At 44.1% G+C, this 20,000-nt stretch overlaps 2 protein-coding genes across 2 annotated transcripts in view; one reads left to right on the plus strand and one right to left on the minus strand.

Annotated features, from left to right (window-relative positions):
- The window catches only part of LOC115125633 (regulatory factor X-associated protein-like), a 12,845-nt gene extending 11,266 nt beyond the window's left edge, over positions 1-1,579 (plus strand). The window contains exon 4 of the mRNA XM_065024005.1: positions 1-1,579. This exon is cut by the window's left edge and continues 2,269 nt beyond it. The gene's annotated coding sequence lies outside the window, so the exon portion shown is untranslated.
- The window catches only part of LOC115125631 (mothers against decapentaplegic homolog 9-like), a 37,125-nt gene that overhangs the window by 1,024 nt on the left and 16,101 nt on the right, over positions 1-20,000 (minus strand). The window contains 4 exon segments of the mRNA XM_065024006.1: positions 1-3,934; positions 10,625-10,881; positions 16,048-16,269; positions 16,491-16,599. The exon segment at positions 1-3,934 is cut by the window's left edge and continues 1,024 nt beyond it. Coding sequence (XP_064880078.1) covers positions 3,791-3,934; positions 10,625-10,881; positions 16,048-16,269; positions 16,491-16,599 — 732 coding nt within the window. The 3' untranslated portion in view covers positions 1-3,790.

A 20,000-nucleotide genomic window follows, 5' to 3' on the forward strand; every position in this document is an offset into this window, starting at 1 on the left:
TAAACAGCTTCGAAATTTCCAGAAAAATGTCATGGCTTTATAAGCTTCTGATAGGCTAACTGACATCATTTGAGTCAATTGGAGGTGTACCTGTGGATGTATTTCAAGGCCTACCTTCAAACTCAGTGCCTCTTTGCTTGACATCATGGGAAAATCAAAAGGAATCAGCCAAGACCTCAGAAAAATAATTGTAGACCTCCACAAGTCTGATTCATCCTTGGGAGCAAATTTCCAAACGCCTGAAGTTACCACGTTCATCTGTACCAACAATAGTACACAAGTATAAACACCATGGGACCACGCAGCCGTCATACCACTCAGGAAGGAGACGCGTTCTGTCTCCTAGAGATGAATGTACTCTGGTGCAAATCAATCCCAGAACAACAGCAAAGGACCTTGTGAAGATGCTGGAGGAAACAGGTACAAAAGTATCTATATCCACAGTAAAACGAGTCCTATATCGACATAACCTGAAAGGACGCTCAACAAGGAAGAAGCCACTGCTCCAAAACCACCATAAAAAAGCCAGACTACGGTTTGCAACTGCACATGGGGACAAAGATCGTACTTTTTGGAGAAATGTCCTCTGGTCTGATGAAACAAAAATAGAACTGTTTGGCCATAATAACCATCGTTATGTTTGGAGGAAAAAGGGAGAGGCGTGCAAGCTGTAGAACACCATTCCAACCGTGAAGCACGGGGGTGGCAGCATCATGTTGTGGTGGTGCTTTGCTGCAGGAGGGACTGGTGCACTTCACAAAATAGATGGCATCATGAGGTAGGAAAATGATGTGGATATATTGAAGCAACATCAGTCAGGAAGTTAAAGCTTGGTCGCAAGTGAGTCTTCCAAATGTACAATGACCCCAAGCATACTTCCAAAGTTGGGGCAAAATGGCTTAAGGACAACAAAGTCAAGGTATTGGAGTGGCATCACAAAGCCCTGACCTCAATCCTATAGAACATTTGTGGGCAGAACTGAAAAAGCGTGTGCGAGCAAGGAGGCCTACAAACCTGACTCAGTTACACCAGCTCTGTCAGGAGGAATGGGCCAAAATTCACCCAACTTATTGTGGGAAGCTTGTGGAAGGCTAGCCGAAAAGTTTGACCCAAGTTAAACAATGTAAAGGCAATGCTACCAAATACTAATTGAGTGTATGTAAACTTCTGACCCACTGGGAATGTGATGAAAGAAATTAAGAGCTGAAATAAATCCTTCTCTCTACTATTATTCTGACATTTCACATTCTTAAAATAAAGTGGTGATCCTAACTGATCTAAGACAGGGAATTTTTTACTCGGATTAAAGTTAAGGAATTGTGAAAAACTGAGTTTAAATGTATTTGGCTAAGGTGTATGTAAACTAAGGTGTATGTAAACTAAGGTGTATGTAAACTAAGGTGTATGTAAACTAAGGTGTATGTAAACTAAGGTGTATGTAAACTAAGGTGTATGTAAACTAAGGTGTATGTAAACTAAGGTGTATGTAAACTAAGGTGTATGTAAACATCAAATGAGAATAATGATGAATGTGATGGTCCTCCTGTCTATGAAATCCATTAAACATATCGAGAGCGTTTTCTAGTGTTCACTATGTTTCGTAAGAATCACCAGTACAACAACTAGAATCTAGGCCGGGATTCAAGCCTATTGCACGTTTACAATGGTCCCTTTTAAAGGTGATGTGCCCGCATATGCAGAGATCCCATTCATTGTAAACACTTTATGTCAGCTCAATAGGAAATTACCTTTAAATGTCAATGGACTTGACTCCGGGCCTTATTCACAGAGAACACTAGTATAAGGGCTTATGAGAATAGTTCACCAGTGTATGATAAATATACATAAAATAAATACTACTTTACATGCTAAGGAAAAAGCTTTACATGCTAAGGAAAAAGCTTTAAATGCTAAGGAAAAAGCTTTAATGAAATAAGCAAAACGAATGCCATTAGACATTAGTAAACATGAAGTAAAGAAACCATTAGACATTGGTAAACATGAAGTAAAGAAACCATTAGACATTAGTAAACATGAAGTAAAGAAACCATTAGACATTGGTAAACATGAAGTAAAGAAACCATTAGACATTGGTAAACATGAAGTAAAGAAACCATTAGACATTGGTAAACATGAAGTAAAGAAACCATTAGACATTAGTAAACATGAAGTAAAGAAACCATTAGACATTGGTAAACATGAAGTAAAGAAACCATTAGACATTGGTAAACATGAAGTAAAGAAACCATTAGACATTGGTAAACATGAAGTAAAGAAACCATTAGACATTAGTAAACATGAAGTAAAGAAACCATTAGACATTGGTAAACATGAAGTAAAGAAACCATTAGACATTGGTAAACATGAAGTAAAGAAACCATTAGACATTGGTAAACATGAAGTAAAGAAACCATTAGACATTGGTAAACATGAAGTAAAGAAACCATTAGACATTGGTAAACATGAAGTAAAGAAACCATTAGACATTGGTAAACATGAAGTAAAGAAACCATTAGACATTGGTAAACATGAAGTAAAGAAACCATTAGACATTGGTAAACATGAAGTAAAGAAACCATTAGACGTTGGTAAACATGAAGTAAAGAAACCATTAGACATTGGTAAACATGAAGTAAAGAAACCATTAGACATTGGTAAACATGAAGTAAAGAAACCATTAGACATTGGTAAACATGAAGTAAAGAAACCATTAGACATTGGTAAACATGAAGTAAAGAAACCATTAAACATTAGTAAACATGAAGTAAATATGTTTTTCGTATAAAACATCGTAGTGGACGTTTAAATCTGGATTAGTATTTGCTGTAAATGTACAGTGGGGCAAAAAAGTATTTAGTCAGCCACCAATTGTGCAAATTCTGCCACTTCAAAAGATGAGAGAGGCCTGTAATTTTCATCATAGGTACACTTCAACCAACTCCAATAGGGATCCCATAGGGCTCTACAGGACTCTACAGGACTCCCATAGGGCTCTACAGGACTCCAATAGGGATCCCATAGGGCTCTACAGGACTCCAATAGGGCTCTACAGGACTCCCATAGGGATCCAATAGGGCTCTACAGGACTCCCATAGGGCTCTACAGGACTCCCATAGGGCTCTACAGGACTCCCATAGGGCTCTACAGGACTCCCATAGGGATCCCATAGGGCTCTACAGGACTCCCATAGGGCTCTACAGGACTCCCATAGGGCTCTACAGGACTCCAATAGGGCTCTACAGGACTCCCATAGGGCTCTACAGGGCTCCAAAAGGGATCCAATAGGGCTCTACAGGACTCCAATAGGGCTCTACAGGACTCCAATAGGGCTCTACAGGACTCCCATAGGGCTCTACAGGGCTCCAATAGGGCTCTACAGGACTCCTGTGCCCTGTAAATGTAACAGGGTACCATTGGGGACACATTCCTTGTCTGTGAGTGCAGTTAAAGGTTTATTTAAGCGGCTACGTGTGGTTGAATGCTGCCTTGTAGCTCACAGTAAAGGCTGTCTGAAGGACCATTCAAACCATGGTTACGACACTAGTAGCTACAACCATACCGTGTGTGTGTGTGAAGCGTTGTTCCTAGTTCAACCTACGTGTGATTACCTGCCATGAACTGAAACATAATGTCGTTTAATTCAGAACTGATGGTTGTTTCCAGTAAGGCTATTTCCAATAGCATCAATGGAGATAAGCACAGAGACACATGGAGATGTGTGTTAGGACACGGAGATGGGGTTGTGTGTGTGTGTTAGGACACAGAGGAGATGGGGTTGTGTGTGTGTGTGTTAGGACACAGAGGAGATGGGGCTGTGGGGAGAGCCCATCTGTGTGAGGACCTTGTCCAGCCATTGCAGAGGGCCGTGCAGGTGCACCTCTATCCAGCAGGGGGTGCTGGTGACGTCCTGGCGGTGGTACTCTGCACCCCAGCCCTGCACAACGGAAGTAAATACAATTATCAGTTGGGTCACATTCATTAGTGCACACTGTAGCAAAACAGCGCAAAAGGGTTTAGCAACATAAAAGGAAAATGGGTGTTTCTTGTAGGATAATCAAATCAAAAATCATCAAATCAAATTGTATTTGTCACATACACATGGTTAGCAGATGTTATTGGTCACATAGACATGGTTAGCAGATGTTATTGGTCACATAGACATGGTTAGCAGATGTTATTGGTCACATGGTTAGCAGATGTTATTGGTCACATGGTTAGCAGATGTTAATGGTCACATGGTTAGCAGATGTTATTGGTCACATGGTTAGCAGATGTTAATGGTCACATGGTTAGCAGATGTTAATGGTCACATGGTTATCAGATGTTAATGGTCACATGGTTAGCAGATGTTAATGGTCACATGGTTAGCAGATGTTAATGGTCACATGGTTAGCAGATGTTAATGGTCACATACACATGGTTAGCAGATGTTATTGGTCACATACACATGGTTAGCAGATGTTATTGGTCACATTACACATGGTTAGCAGATGTTAATGGTCACATGGTTAGCAGATGTTATTGGTCACATACACATGGTTAGCAGATGTTAATGGTCACATACACATGGTTAGCAGATGTTATTGGTCACATACACATGGTTAGCAGATGTTATTGGTCACATACACATGGTTAGCAGATGTTAATGCGAGTGTAGCGAAATGCTTGTGCTTCTAGTTCCGACAATGCAGTAATAACCAACAAGTAATCTAACTAACAATTCCAAAACTACTGTCTTATACACAATGTAAGGGGATGAAGAATATGTACATAAGGATATATGAATGAGTGATGGTACAGAGCGTCATAGGCAAGATACAGTAGATGGTATTGAGTACAGTATATACATATGAGATGAGTATGTAAACAAAGTGGCATAGTTAAAGTGGCTAGTGATACATGTATTACATAAAGATGCAGTCGATGATATAGAGTACAGTATATACGTATGCATATGAGATGAATAATGTAGGGTAAGTAACATTATATAAGGTAGCATTGTTTAAAGTGGCTAGTGATATATTTACATCATTTCCCATCAATTCCCATTATTAAAGTGGCTGGAGTTGAGTCAGTGTCAGTGTCAGTGTGTTGGCAGCGGCCACTCAATGTTAGTGGTGGCTGTTTAACAGTCTGATGGCCTTGAGATAGAAGCTGTTTTTCAGTCTCTCGGTCCCAGCTTTGATGCACCTGTACTGACCTCGCCTTCTGGATGATAGCGGGGTGAACAGGCAGTGGCTCGGGTGGTTGATGTCCTTGATGATCTTTATGGCCTTCCTGTAACATCGGGTGGTGTAGGTGTCCTGGAGGGCAGGTAGTTTGCCCCGGTGATGCGTTGTGCAGACCTCACTACCCTCTGGAGAGCCTTACGGTTGAGGCGGAGCAGTTGCCGTACCAGGCGGGGATACAGCCCGCCAGGATGCTCTCGATTGTGTATCTGTAGAAGTTTGTGAGTGCTTTTGGTGACAAGCCGAATTTCTTCAGCCTCCTGAGGTTGAAGAGGCGCTGCTGCGCCTTCTTCACGATGCTGTCTGTGTGAGTGGACCAGTTCAGTTTGTCTGTGATGTGTATGCCGAGGAACTTAAAACTTGCTACCCTCTCCACTACTGTTCCATCGATGTGGATAGGGGGGGTGTTCCCTCTGCTGTTACCTGAAGTCCACAATCATCTCCTTAGTTTTGTTGACGTTGAGTGTGAGGTTATTTTCCTGACACCACACTCCGAGGGCCCTCACCTCCTCCCAGTAGGCCGTCTCGTCGTTGTTGGTAATCAAGCCTACCACTGTTGTGTCGTCCGCAAACTTGATGATTGAGTTGGAGGCGTGCGTGGCCACGCAGTCGTGGGTGAACAGGGAGTACAGGAGAGGGCTCAGAACGCACCCTTGTGGGGCCCCAGTGTTGAGGATCAGCGGGGAGGAGATGTTGTTGCCTACCCTCACCACCTGGGGGCGGCCCAGGGTCTCAAGCTTGATGACGAGTTGGAGGGTACTATGGTGTTGAATGCCGAGCTGTAGTCGATGAACAGCATTCTCACATAGGTATTCCTCTTGTCCAGATGGGTTAGGGCAGTGTGCAGTGTGGTTGAGATTGCATCGTCTGTGGACCTATTTGGGCGGTTAGCAAATTGGAGTGGGTCTAGGGTGTCAGGTAGGGTGGAGGTGATATGGTCCTTGACTAGTCTCTCAAAGCACTTCATGATGACGGAAGTGAGTGCTACGGGGCGGTAGTCGTTTAGCTCAGTTACCTTAGCTTTCTTGGGAACAGGAACAATGGTGGCCCTCTTGAAGCATGTGGGAACAGCAGACTGGTATAGGGATTGATTGAATATGTCCGTAAACACACCGGCCAGCTGGTCTGCGCATGCTCTGAGGGCGCGGCTGGGGATGCCGTCTGGGCCTGCAGCCTTGCGAGGGTTAACACGTTTAAATGTCTTACTCACCTCGGCTGCAGTGAAGGAGAGACCGCATGTTTTCGTTGCAGGCCGTGTCAGTGGCACTGTATTGTCCTCAAAGCGGGCAAAAAAGTTATTTAGTCTGCCTGGGAGCAAGACATCCTGGTCCGTGACTGGGCTGGATTTCTTCTTGTAGTCCGTGATTGACTGTAGGCCCTGCCACATGCCTCTTGTGTCTGAGCCGTTGAATTGAGATTCTACTTTGTCTCTGTACTGACGCTTAGCTTGTTTGATAGCCTTGCGGAGGGAATAGCTGCACTGTTTGTATTCGTTCATGTTACCAGACACCTTGCCCTGATTAAAAGCAGTGGTTCGCGCTTTCAGTTTCACGCGAATGCTGCCATCAATCCACGGTTTCTGGTTAGGGAATGTTTTTATCGTTGCTATGGGAACGACATCTTCAACGCACGTTCTAATGAACTCGCACACCGAATCAGCGTATTCGTCAATGTTGTTATCTGACGCAATACGAAACATATCCCAGTCCACGTGATGGAAGCAGTCTTGGAGTGTGGAGTCAGCTTGGTCGGACCAGCGTTGGACAGACCTCAGCGTGGGAGCCTCTTGTGTAAGTTTCTGCCTGTAGGCAGGGATCAACAAAATGGAGTCGTGGTCAGCTTTTCCGAAAGGGGGGCGGGGCAGGGCCTTAAATGCGTCGCGGAAGTTAGAGTAACAATGATCCAAGGTTTTTCCACCCCTGGTTGCGCAATCGATATGCTGATAAAATTTAGGGAGTCTTGTTTTCAGATTAGCCTTGTACAAATCCCCAGCTACAATGAATGCAGCCTCCGGATAAATGGTTTCCAGTTTGCAAAGAGTTAAATAAAGTTCGTTCAGAGCCATCGATGTGTCTGCTTGGGGGGGGATATATACGGCTGTGATTATAATCGAAGAGAATTCTCTTGGTAGATAATGCGGTCTACATTTGATTGTGAGGAATTCTAAATCAGGTGAACAGAAGGATTTGAGTTCCTGTATGTTTCTTTCATCACACCATGTCTCGTTCGCCATAAGGCATACGCCCCCGCCCCTCTTCTTACCAGAAAGATGTTTATTTCTGTCGGCGCGAAGCGTGGAGAAACCCTTTGGCTGCACCGCCTCGGATAGCGTCTCTCCAGTGAGCCATGTTTCCGTGAAGCAAAGAACGTTACAGTCTCTGATGTCCCTCTGGAATGCTACCCTTGCTCGGATTTCATCAACTTTGTTGTCAAGAGACTGGACATTAGCAAGAAGAATGCTAGGGAGTGGTGCACGATGTGCCCGTCTCCGGAGTCTGACCAGAAGACCGCCTCGTTTCCCTCTTTTTCTGAGTCGTTTCCTTGGGTCGCTGCATGGAATCCATTCCGTTGACCTGTTTGTAAGGCAGAACACAGGATCCGCGTCGCGGAAAACATATTCTTGGTCGTACTGATGGTGAGTTGACGCTGATCTTATATTCAGTAGTTCTTCTCGACTGTATGTAATGAAACCTAAGATGACCTGGGGTACTAATGTAAGAAATAACACGTAAAAAAACAAAAAACTGCATAGTTTCCTAGGAACGCGAAACGAGGCGGCCTTCTCTGTCGGTTCACCATGTTTCAGTTAGTTTTCTTCTGTTTCAGTCCATTTTCTTCGGTCTGACTAGTGAATTTAACATTGTGTTCTGTTTGGTGACTAGTGAATTTCACCTTGTGTTCTGTTTGGTGACTAGTGAATTTCACCTTGTGTTCTGTTTGGTGACTAGTGAATTTAACATTGTGTTCTGTTTGGTGACTAGGGAATTTAACATTGTGTTCTGTTTGGTGACTAGTGAATTTAACATTGTGTTCTGTTCGGTGACTAGGGAATTTAACATTGTGTTCTGTTTGGTGACTAGTGAATTTAACATTGTGTTCTGTTAGGTGACTAGTGAATTTAACATTGTGTTCTGTTTGGTGACTAGTGAATTTAACATTGTGTTCTGTTCGGTGACTAGTGAATTTAACATTGTGTTCTGTTTGGTGACTAGTGAATTTAACATTGTGTTCTGTTTGGTGACTAGTGAATTTAACATTGTGTTCTGTTTGGTGACTAGTGAATTTAACATTGTGTTCTGTTTGGTGACTAGTGAATTTAACATTGTGTTCTGTTTGGTGACTAGTGAATTTAACATTGTGTTCTGTTTGGTGACTAGTGAATTTAACATTGTGTTCTGTTTGGTGACTAGTGAATTTAACATTGTGTATGTGTGTTTGTATTAGAGGTCGACCGATTCTGATTTTCAACGCCGATACCGATACTAATTATTGGAGGACCAAAAAAAGCCGATACTGATTAAATCGGTCGATTTTATGTATATATATTTTTGTAATAATGACAATTAAAACAATACTGAATGAACAATGAATACTTTTATTTTAACTTAATATAATACAAAAATAACATCTATTTAGTCTCAAATAAATAATTAAATATGTTCAATTTGATTTAAATTATGCAAAAACACAGTGTTGGAGAAGAAAGTAAAAGTGCAATATGTGCCATGTAAGAAAGCCAACGTTTAAGTTCCTTGCTCAGAACATGAGAACATATGAAAGCCGGTGGTTCAATATTCCCAGTTCTTCAATGTTCCCAGTTCTTCAATGATCCCAGTTCTTCAATATTCCCAGTTCTTCAATGTTCCCAGTTCTTCAATGTTCCCAGTTCTTCAATGTTCCCAGTTCTTCAATGTTCCCAGTTAAGCAGTTTTAGGTTATAGTTATTATAGGAATTATGATGAGTCAACTATTTCTCTCTATACAATTTGTATTTCAAAAACCTTTAACTATTGGATGTTATTATAGGCACTTTAGTATTGCCAGCCTAATCTCTGGAGGCTTGAAGTCATAAACAGCGCTGTGCTTCAAGCATTGCGAAGAGCTGCTGGCAAACGCAGGAAAGTGCTGTTTGAATGAATGCTTACGAGCCTGTTGCTGCCTACCATCGCTCAGTCAGACTGCTCTATCAAATATCAAATCATAGACTTAAATATAATAAACACAGAAATACGAGCCTATGGTCATTAAAATGGTCAAATCCGTAAACTATCAATTCGAAAGCAAAATGTTTCTTCTTTTAGTGAACATGAAACTTGAAATCGGCCCTAATTATTCGGCCATGCCGACTAATCGGTCGACCTCTTGTGTAACGGATGTGAAATGGCTAGCTAGTTAGCGGTGGTGCCCGCTAATAGCGTTTCAATCTGGTGACGTCACTCGCTCTGAGACCTTGAAGTAGTGGTTCCCCTTGCTCTGCAAGGGCCGCGGCTTTTGTGAAGCGATGGGTAACGATGCTTCGTTGGTGACTGTTGTTGATGTGTGCAGAGGGTCCCTGGTTCGCGCCCGAGGGGACAGACTGTTATCTGGGTTTGTGTATCTGTCACTAGATACGTTCGTGACCAATACGTGTGTCGTGTGTTCCGGAACCCTGTGTCATCACTCCAGGCTGGAGCCAAAGATCAGAAAAACACGGTGTTGAGTTACCGTGGAAACAGCGGAACGTCATTCAGCAACACATTCTACTTAATGTCTTAAAGTTCTTCTTACAAACACCACTTTACTGCTGAACTCAAGTCAAATCATAAACCATAAATGTTTAGCAAATATAAAAAGCAGTTGAATGCACCCTGGGCTGTAAAGATCTGTGTTGTACACTAGTAAATATCTGTGTTGTACACTAGTAAAGATCTGTGTTGTACACTAGTAAAGATCTGTGTTGTACACTAGTAAAGATCTGTGTTGTACACTAGTAAAGATCTGTGTTGTACACTAGTAAAGATCTGTGTTGTACACTAGTAAAGATCTGTGTTGTACACTAGTAAAGATCTGTGTTGTACACTAGTAAAGATCTGTGTTGTACACTAGTAAAGATCTGTGTTGTACTCTAGTAAAGAACAATGTTTCACCAGACATCTCAGTAACTCTTTTCTGTAGACAAAACATCTGTTCAAATGTGATGAATCGTTTCAGAGCCGTATTCACTGCCCATGTCGAGGTCACGTGACAGAACGACAATAATAACCACGACAGGTATTACCTCGACAAAGCTCATTGGGATGGTGCACATCTTGGTGAGTTCGTAGACCACCTCAAACCCTCAATCCCGCCCTCTAACCTGTTACCCTCTAACCTGACCCATCACCCCCTGACCTTTAACCCCTGACCCCGATAGTTACCTTGACGAAGCTCATGCGTATAGTACACATCTTGGTGAGTTCGTAGACCACCTCGAAGCCGTGGTTGACGGACTGAGAGAGGAGCTCGGCGAACAGCTGGTTGTTGAAGATCTTTAGACTACAGCCGCTGGGGATCTTACACACGGTGGTGGCATGGAAACCATGCTGATAGTTACAGTTACGACTCTGGACGAAGATACTGCTGTCACTCAGACACTCGGCATACACCTCACCACCCACGTAGTAGAGATGGACACCTGGAGGGGGAGGGAGGGAGGGAGAGGGGGAGAGAGAGAGAGAGGAGAGTTAGGAGTCTGGACGAAGATATTGCTGTCACTCAAACACTCAGCACACACCTCACCACCCACGTAGTGGAGATGGACACCTGGAGGGAGGGGGAGAGAGAGAGAGAGAGAGAGAGAGAGAGACAGAGAGACAGCGAGACAGCGAGACAGACAGAGAGAGAGAGGTAGTGAGAGGGGCTGAGGGTGGGAGAAATGAAGAGGAGGGAGGAAGGGGGATGGAGAGAGAAAAGGGTTAACATTCTTGACATCATTGCTACCTGCTACTGTGTCCAAACGCCTGAAGGTACCACGTTCATCTGTACAAACAATAGTACGCAAGTATAAACACCATGGGACCACGCAGCCGTCATATCGCTCAGGAAGGAGACGCGTTGTCTCTCCTAGAGATGAATGTACTTTGGTTCAAAAAGTGCAAATCAATCCCAGAACAACAGCAAAGGACCTTGTGAAGATGATGGAGGAAACAGGTACAAAAGTATCTATATCCACAGTAAAATGAGTCCTATATCGACATAACCTGAAAGGCCGCTCAGCAAGGAAGAAGCCACTGCTCCAAAACCGCCATAAAAAAGCCAGACTACGGTTTGCAACTACACATGGGAACAAAGATCTGACTTTTTGGAGAAATGTCCTCTGGTCTGATTAAACAAAAATAGAACTGTTTGGCCATAATGACCATCGTTATGTTTGTAGGAAAAAGGGGGAGGCTTGCAAGCCAAAGAACACCATCCCAACCGTGAAGCACGGGGGTGGCAGCATCATGCTGTGGGGGTGCTATGCTGCAGGAGGGACTGGTGTACTTCACAAAATAGATGGCTTCATTAGGAAGGATAATTATTTAGATATATTGAAGCAACATTTCAAGACATCAGTCAGGAAGTTAAAGCTTGGTTGAAAATGGGTCTTCCAAATGGACAATGACTCAAGCATACTTCCAAAGTTGTGGCAAAATGGCTTAAGGACAACAAAGTCAAGGTATTGGAGTGGCCATCACAAAGCCCTGACCTCAATCCTATGGAAAATTTGTGGGCAGAACTGAAAAAGCGTGTGCGAGCAAGGAGGCCTACAAACCTGACTCAGTTAGACCAGCTCTGTCAGAAGGAATGGACCAAAATTCACCCAACTTATTGTGGGAAGCTTGTGGAAGGCTACCAGAAACATTTGACCCAAGATAAACAATCTAAAGGCAATGCTACCAAATACTAATTGAGTGTATGTAAACTTCTGACCCACTGGGAATGTGATGAAAGAAATAAAAGCTGAAATAAATCAATCTCCACTATTATTCTGACATTTCACATTCTTAAAATAAAGTGATGATCCTAACTGACCCTAAGACAGGGAGTTTTTACTAGGACTAAATGTCAGGAATTGTGAAAAACTGAGTTTACATGTATTTGGCTAAGGTGTATGTAAATGTCCGACTTCAACTGTATGTTCGTGTGTGTTTGTGTGTGTGTGTGAGAAGAGCGAAGGGAGGGGGGGGCAACAGTGGCGTGTGGGGGCCCAAAACACACATTTTAACGGGAATCCATGGCAACACCATGAGAAAAAACAACACAGGTACACTCTTAGAAAGAAAAGGTTCTAGGTAGAACCATACGGGGTCGATCAGTAGAACCATACCGGGGTCGATCACTAGAACCATACAGGGTTGGTCAGTAGAACCATACGGGGTTGGTCAGTAGAACCATACATGGTTGGTCAGTAGAACCGTACGGGGTTGGTCAGTAGAACCATACGGGGTTGGTCAGTAGAACCATACCGGGGTAGATCAGTAGAACCATACGGGGTCGGTCAGTAGAACCATACGGGGTTGGTCAGTAGAACCATACCGGGGTAGATCAGTAGAACCGTACGGGGTCGATCACTAGAACCATACCGGGGTCGATCAGTAGAACCATACCGGGGTCGATCACTAGAACCATACGGGGTCGATCAGTAGAACCGTACGGGGTCGGTCAGTAGAACCGTACAGGGTTCTTCGGTTTGTCCCCATAGGGGAACCATTTTTGGTGCAGAGAGTTCTACCTGGAACCCCGTATAAATGGTTCTCCCTGGAACCTTGTATAAATGGTTCTCCTTGGAACCCTGTAAAAATGGTTCTACCTGGAACCCTTTTATTGTCTATAAGTTCGAGCCTTTTAGCCTTTAAAATAAAACAGTTTATGACGATACATTACATACCATACATTGCACTCTAACCACTAGGCTACCTGCCACCCCAGGTTACTACATTACATACCATACATTGCACTCTAACCACTAGGCTACCTGCCACCCCAGGTTACTACATTACATACCATACATTGCACTCTAACCACTAGGCTACCTGCCACCCCAGGTTACTACATGACATACCATACATTGCACTCTAACCACTAGGCTACCTGCCACCCCAGGTTACTACATTACATACCATACATTGCACTCTAACCACTAGGCTACCTGCCAACCCAGGTTACTACATTACATACCATACATTGCACTCTAACCACTAGGCTACCTGCCACCCCAGGTTACTACATTACATACCATACATTGCACTCTAACCACTACGCTACCTGCCACCCCAGGTTACTACATTACATACCATACATTGCACTCTAACCACTAGGCTACCTGCCACCCCAGGTTACTACATTACATACCATACATTGCACTCTAACCACTAGGCTACCTGCCACCCCAGGTTACTACATGACATACCATACATTGCACTCTAACCACTAGGCTACCTGCCACCCCAGGTTACTACATGACATACCATACATTGCACTCTAACCACTAGGCTACCTGCCACCCCAGGTTACTACATTACATACCATACATTGCACTCTAACCACTAGGCTACCTGCCACCCCAGGTTACTACATGACATACCATACATTGCACTCTAACCACTAGGCTACCTGCCACCCCAGGTTACTACATGACATACCATACATTGCACTGTAACCACTAGGCTACCTGCCACCCCAGGTTACTACATTACATACCATACATTGCACTCTAACCACTAGGCTACCTGCCACCCCAGGTTACTACATTACATACCATACCAATCAAAAGTTATTTATTTTCTACATTGTAGAATAATAGTGAAGACAACAAAACAATGAAATAACACATTTGGAATCATGTAGTAACCGAAAAAGTGTTGAAATTCTTCAAAGTAGCCACCCTTTGCCTTGATGACAGCCTTCCACACTCGTGACCTATACTACACTACACCTTGACCAGGGAAATGGCCCCCTATTCTCTATACAGTACACTACTATTGACCAGGGAAATGGCCCCCTATTCTCTATACAGTACACTACTATTGACCAGGGAAATGGCCCCCTATTCTCTATACAGTACACTACTATTGACCAGGGAAATGGCCCCTATTCCCTATATAGTACACTACTATTGACCAGGGAAATGGCCCCCTATTCCCTATACAGTACACTACTACCGACCAGGGAAATAGCCCCCTATTCCCTATATAGTACACTACTATTGACCAGGGAAATGGCCCCCTATTCTCTATACAGTACACTACTATTGACCAGGGAAATGCCCCCTATTCCCTATATAGTACACCACTATTGACCAGGGAAATGGCCCCCTATTCCCTATATAGTACACTACTATTGACCAGGGAAATGGCCCCCTATTCCCTATACAGTACACTACTATTGACCAGGGAAATGGCCCCCTATTCCCTATATAGTACACTACTATTGACCAGGGAAATGGCCCCCTATTCCCTATACAGTACACTACTATTGACCAGGGAAATGGCCCCCTATTCCTTATACAGTACACTACTATTGACCAGGGAAATGGCCCCCTATTCCCTATATAGTACACTACTATTGACCAGGGAAATGGCCCCTATTCCCTATATAGTACACTACTATTGACCAGGGAAATGGCCCCCTATTCCCTATACAGTACACTACTATTGACCAGGGAAATGGCCCCCTATTCCCTATATAGTACACTACTATTGACCAGGGAAATGGCCCCCTATTCCCTATACAGTACACTACTATTGACCAGGGAAATGGCCCCCTATTCCCTATATAGTACACTACTATTGACCAGGGAAATGGCCCCTATTCCCTATATAGTACACTACTATTGACCAGGGAAATGGCCCCCTATTCCCTATACAGTACACTACTATTGACCAGGGAAATGGCCCCCTATTCCCTATATAGTACACTACTATTGACCAGGAAATGGCCCCTATTCCCTATATAGTACACTACTATTGACCAGGGAAATGGCCCCTATTCCTATACAGTACACTACTATTGACCAGGGAAATGGCCCCTATTCCCTATATAGTACACTACTATTGACCAGGGAAATGGCCCCCTATTCCCTATACAGTACACTACTATTGACCAGGGAAATGGCCCCCTATTCCCTATATAGTACACTACTATTGACCAGGGAAATGGCCCCCTATTCCGTATATAGTACACTACTATTGACCAGGGAAATGGCCCCCTATTCCCTATACAGTACACTACTATTGACCAGGGAAATGGCCCCCTATTCCCTATATAGTACACTACTATTGACCAGGGAAATGGCCCCCTATTCCCTATATAGTACACTACTACTGACCAGGGAAATGGCCCCCTATTCCCTATATAGTACACTACTACTGACCAGGGAAATGGCCCCCTATTCCCTATATAGTACACTACTACTGACCAGGGAAATGGCCCCCTATTCCCTATATAGTACACTACTATTGACCAGGGAAATGGCCCCCTATTCCCTATATAGTACACTACTATTGACCAGGGAAATGGTCCCCTATTCCCTATATAGTACACTACTATTGACCAGGGAAATGGTCCCCTATTCCCTATATAGTACACTACTATTGACCAGGGAAATGGTCCCCTATTCCCTATATAGTACACTACTACCGACCAGGGCCCAGTGTAGGAAGCACAGCAGAAGTCTAGTCATTTCCTTTCTGAAGATGACAACGGCAATTATTTAAATGCAATGACTGATGGCTAGTTGTTTACACTGAGGAAACCAACACATATTTTACATTTAGTTCATTAATGAACACTTTATTCAAAAGTGTGTGTGTGTTCTCACCTTTTCCTATGTGCCTGCGTGTGTGTTCGATGGTTGAGTTACGGTTGACGTTAGACAGCAGGCCGAGACAGAAGCGGTTGTTGTTGTTGGAGGGGTCGGTGAAGCCGTCCACCAGGACGCTACGGGACGAGGCGTGGAACGTCTCTCTGACACGGTTGTTCAGCTCGTAGTACGCCACTGAACACCAGTACTCTGGCTCCTCATAACACACAGGCCGCAGGTCTACACAGAGAGGACGGAGGGGGTTAGAGTGTGTGTGTGCGTGTGTGTGTGTGTGTGTGTGTGTGTGTGTGTGTGTGTGTGTGTGTTACACTCTGTGTGTGTGTGTGTGTTACACTCTCTGTGTGTGTGTGTGTGTGTTACACTCTGTGTGTGTGTGTGTGTGTGTGTGTGTGTGTGTGTGTGTGTGTGTGTGTGTTACACTGTGTGTGTGTGTGTGTTACCTCTGTGTGGAGCTGAGAAGGTGAGCTTGTGTGTATTAGAGGGGTCTCCGGGTTTGACGTCCTCTGTTGGGGCCGTCTCCATCATGTTATAGGGGGGAGGGGGTCTCTGCTGGGGGAGGACAGGAGGGTGAAGGGGGAAAAGCGGGGTTGAGGGAGGTTGAATGGGGAGGAGAGGGGAGAGGAGGGCGAAGGGGGAAGGGGGAAGGGAGGGCGAAGGGGGAAGGGGGAAGGGAGGGGAGGAGAAAGGAAGAGAGGAATTACAGCACATCCAAAAGATGCAACTGGATTAAAGTCATAAAAAAAAAAAATATTGCAATGAAAAGACAATAACAGCTTTTTGATCCTTATTGAGGTGGTACAGTAGTAGGAGGAGTTCTAGCTAGCAGTAGTAGGAGGAGTTCTAGCTAGTAGTAGTAGGAGGAGTTATAGCTAGTAGTAGCAGGAGGAGTTATAGCTAGCAGTAGCAGGAGGAGTTATAGCTAGCAGTAGTAGGAGGAGTTATAGCTAGTAGTAGCAGGAGGAGTTATAGCTAGCAGTAGCAGGAGGAGTTATAGCTAGCAGTAGTAGGAGGAGTTATAGCTAGCAGTAGTAGGAGGAGTTATAGCTAGCAGTGGTAGGAGGAGGTGTTATAGCTAGCAGCAGCAGGAGGAGGAGTTATAGCTAGCAGTAGTAGGAGGAGTTATAGCTAGCAGCAGTAGGAGGAGGAGTTACAGCTAGCAGCAGCAGTAGTAGGAGGAGTTATAGCTAGCAGTAGTAGTAGGAGGAGTTATAGCAAGCAGTAGCAGAAGGAGTTATGGCTAGCAGTAGTAGGATGAGTTATAGCTAGCAGCAGTAGGAGGAGTTATAGCTAGCAGTAGTAGGAGGAGTTATAGCTAGCAGTAGTAGGAGGAGTTATAGCTAGCAGTGGTAGGAGGAGGAGTTATAGCTAGCAGTAGTAGGAGGAGTTATAGCTAGCAGTAGCAGGAGGAGTTATAGCTAGCAGTAGTAGGAGGAGTTATAGCTAGCAGTAGTAGGAGGAGTTATAGCAAGCAGTAGTAGGAGGAGGTGTTATAGCTAGCAGCAGTAGCAGGAGGAGTTATAGCTAGCAGTAGTAGGAGGAGTTATAGCTAGCAGTAGTAGGAGGAGTTATAGCTAGCAGTAGTAGGCGGAGGAGTTATAGCTAGCAGTAGTAGGCGGAGGAGTTATAGCTAGCAGTAGTAGGAGGAGGAGTTATAGCTAGCAGTAGTAGGAGGAGGAGTTATAGCTAGCAGTAGTAAGAGGAGGAGTTATAGCTAGCAGCAGTAGGAGGAGGAGTTATAGCTAGCAGTAGTAGGAGGAGTTATAGCAAGCAGTAGCAGGAGGAGTTATAGCTAGCAGCAGTAGGAGGAGGAGTTATAGCTAGCAGTAGTAGGAGGAGGAGTTATAGCTAGCAGTAGTAGGAGGAGGAGTTATAGCTAGCAGTAGTAGGCGGAGGAGTTATAGCTAGCAGCAGTAGGAGGAGGAGTTATAGCTAGCAGTAGTAGGAGGAGTTATAGCAAGCAGTAGCAGGAGGAGTTATAGCTAGCAGCAGTAGGAGGAGGAGTTATAGCTAGCAGTAGTAGGAGGAGGAGTTATAGCAAGCAGTAGCAGGAGGAGGAGTTATAGCTGAGCAGTATTAGGAGGAGGAGTTATAGCTAGCAGTAGTAGTTGTAGGAGTTTAAGCTAGCAGCAGCAGTAGGAGGAGTTTAAGCTAGCAGCAGTAGTAGGAGGAGTTATAGCTAGCAGTAGTGGGAGGAATTACAGCACATCCAAAAGATGCAAATGGATTAAAGTCATAAAAAAAAATAATATTGCAATGAAAAGACAATAACAGCTTTTTGATCCTTATTGAGGTGGTACAGTAGTAGGAGGAGTTCTAGCTAGCAGTAGTAGGAGGAGGAGTTATAGCTAGCAGTAGTAGGAGGAGGAGTTATAGCAAGCAGTAGTAAGAGGAGGAGTTATAGCTAGCAGCAGTAGGAGGAGGAGTTATAGCTAGCAGCAGTAGGAGGAGGAGTTATAGCTAGCAGCAGTAGGAGGAGGAGTTATAGCTAGCAGCAGTAGGAGGAGGAGTTATAGCTGAGCAGTAGTAGGAGGAGGAGTTAAAGCAAGCAGTAGCAGGAGGAGGAGTTATAGCTGAGCAGTATTAGGAGGAGGAGTTATAGCTAGCAGTAGTAGTTGTAGGAGTTTAAGCTAGCAGCAGCAGTAGGAGGAGTTTAAGCTAGCAGCAGTAGTAGGAGGAGTTATAGCTAGCAGTAGTGGGAGGAATTACAGCACATCCAAAAGATGCAAATGGATTAAAGTCATAAAAAAAAAATATATTGCAATGAAAAGACAATAACAGCTTTTTGATCCTTATTGAGGTGGTACAGTAGTAGGAGGAGTTCTAGCTAGCAGTAGTAGGAGGAGTTCTAGCTAGTAGTAGTAGGAGGAGTTATAGCTAGTAGTAGTAGGAGGAGTTATAGCTAGCAGTAGCAGGAGGAGTTATAGCTAGCAGTAGCAGGAGGAGTTATAGCTAGCAGTAGTAGGAGGAGTTATAGCTAGCAGTAGTAGGAGGAGTTATAGCTAGCAGTGGTAGGAGGAGGTGTTATAGCTAGCAGCAGCAGGAGGAGGAGTTATAGCTAGCAGTAGTAGGAGGAGTTATAGCTAGCAGTAGTAGTAGGAGGAGTTATAGCAAGCAGTAGCAGAAGGAGTTATGGCTAGCAGTAGTAGGATGAGTTATAGCTAGCAGCAGTAGGAGGAGTTATAGCTAGCAGTAGTAGGAGGAGTTATAGCTAGCAGTAGTAGGAGGAGTTATAGCTAGCAGTGGTAGGAGGAGGAGTTATAGCTAGCAGTAGTAGGAGGAGTTATAGCTAGCAGTAGCAGGAGGAGTTATAGCTAGCAGTAGTAGGAGGAGTTATAGCTAGCAGTAGTAGGAGGAGTTATAGCAAGCAGTAGTAGGAGGAGGTGTTATAGCTAGCAGCAGTAGCAGGAGGAGTTATAGCTAGCAGTAGTAGGAGGAGTTATAGCTAGCAGTAGTAGGAGGAGTTATAGCTAGCAGTAGTAGGAGGAGGAGTTATAGCTAGCAGTAGTAGGAGGAGGAGTTATAGCTAGCAGTAGTAGGAGGAGGAGTTATAGCTAGCAGCAGTAGGAGGAGGAGTTATAGCTAGCAGTAGTAAGAGGAGGAGTTATAGCTATCAGCAGTAGGAGGAGGAGTTATAGCTAGCAGCAGTAGGAGGAGGAGTTATAGCTAGCAGTAGCAGGAGGAGGAGTTATAGCTGAGCAGTATTAGGAGGAGGAGTTATAGCAAGCAGTAGCAGGAGGAGGAGTTATAGCTGAGCAGTATTAGGAGGAGGAGTTATAGCTAGCAGTAGTAGTTGTAGGAGTTTAAGCTAGCAGCAGCAGTAGGAGGAGTTTAAGCTAGCAGCAGTAGTAGGAGGAGTTATAGCTAGCAGTAGTGGGAGGAATTACAGCACATCCAGAAGATGCAAATGGATTAAAGTCATAAAAAAAAAAAATATTGCAATGAAAAGACAA

Source organism: Oncorhynchus nerka, linkage group LG10, assembly GCF_034236695.1.
Source record: "Oncorhynchus nerka isolate Pitt River linkage group LG10, Oner_Uvic_2.0, whole genome shotgun sequence".
Lineage (NCBI taxonomy): Eukaryota > Metazoa > Chordata > Actinopteri > Salmoniformes > Salmonidae > Oncorhynchus > Oncorhynchus nerka.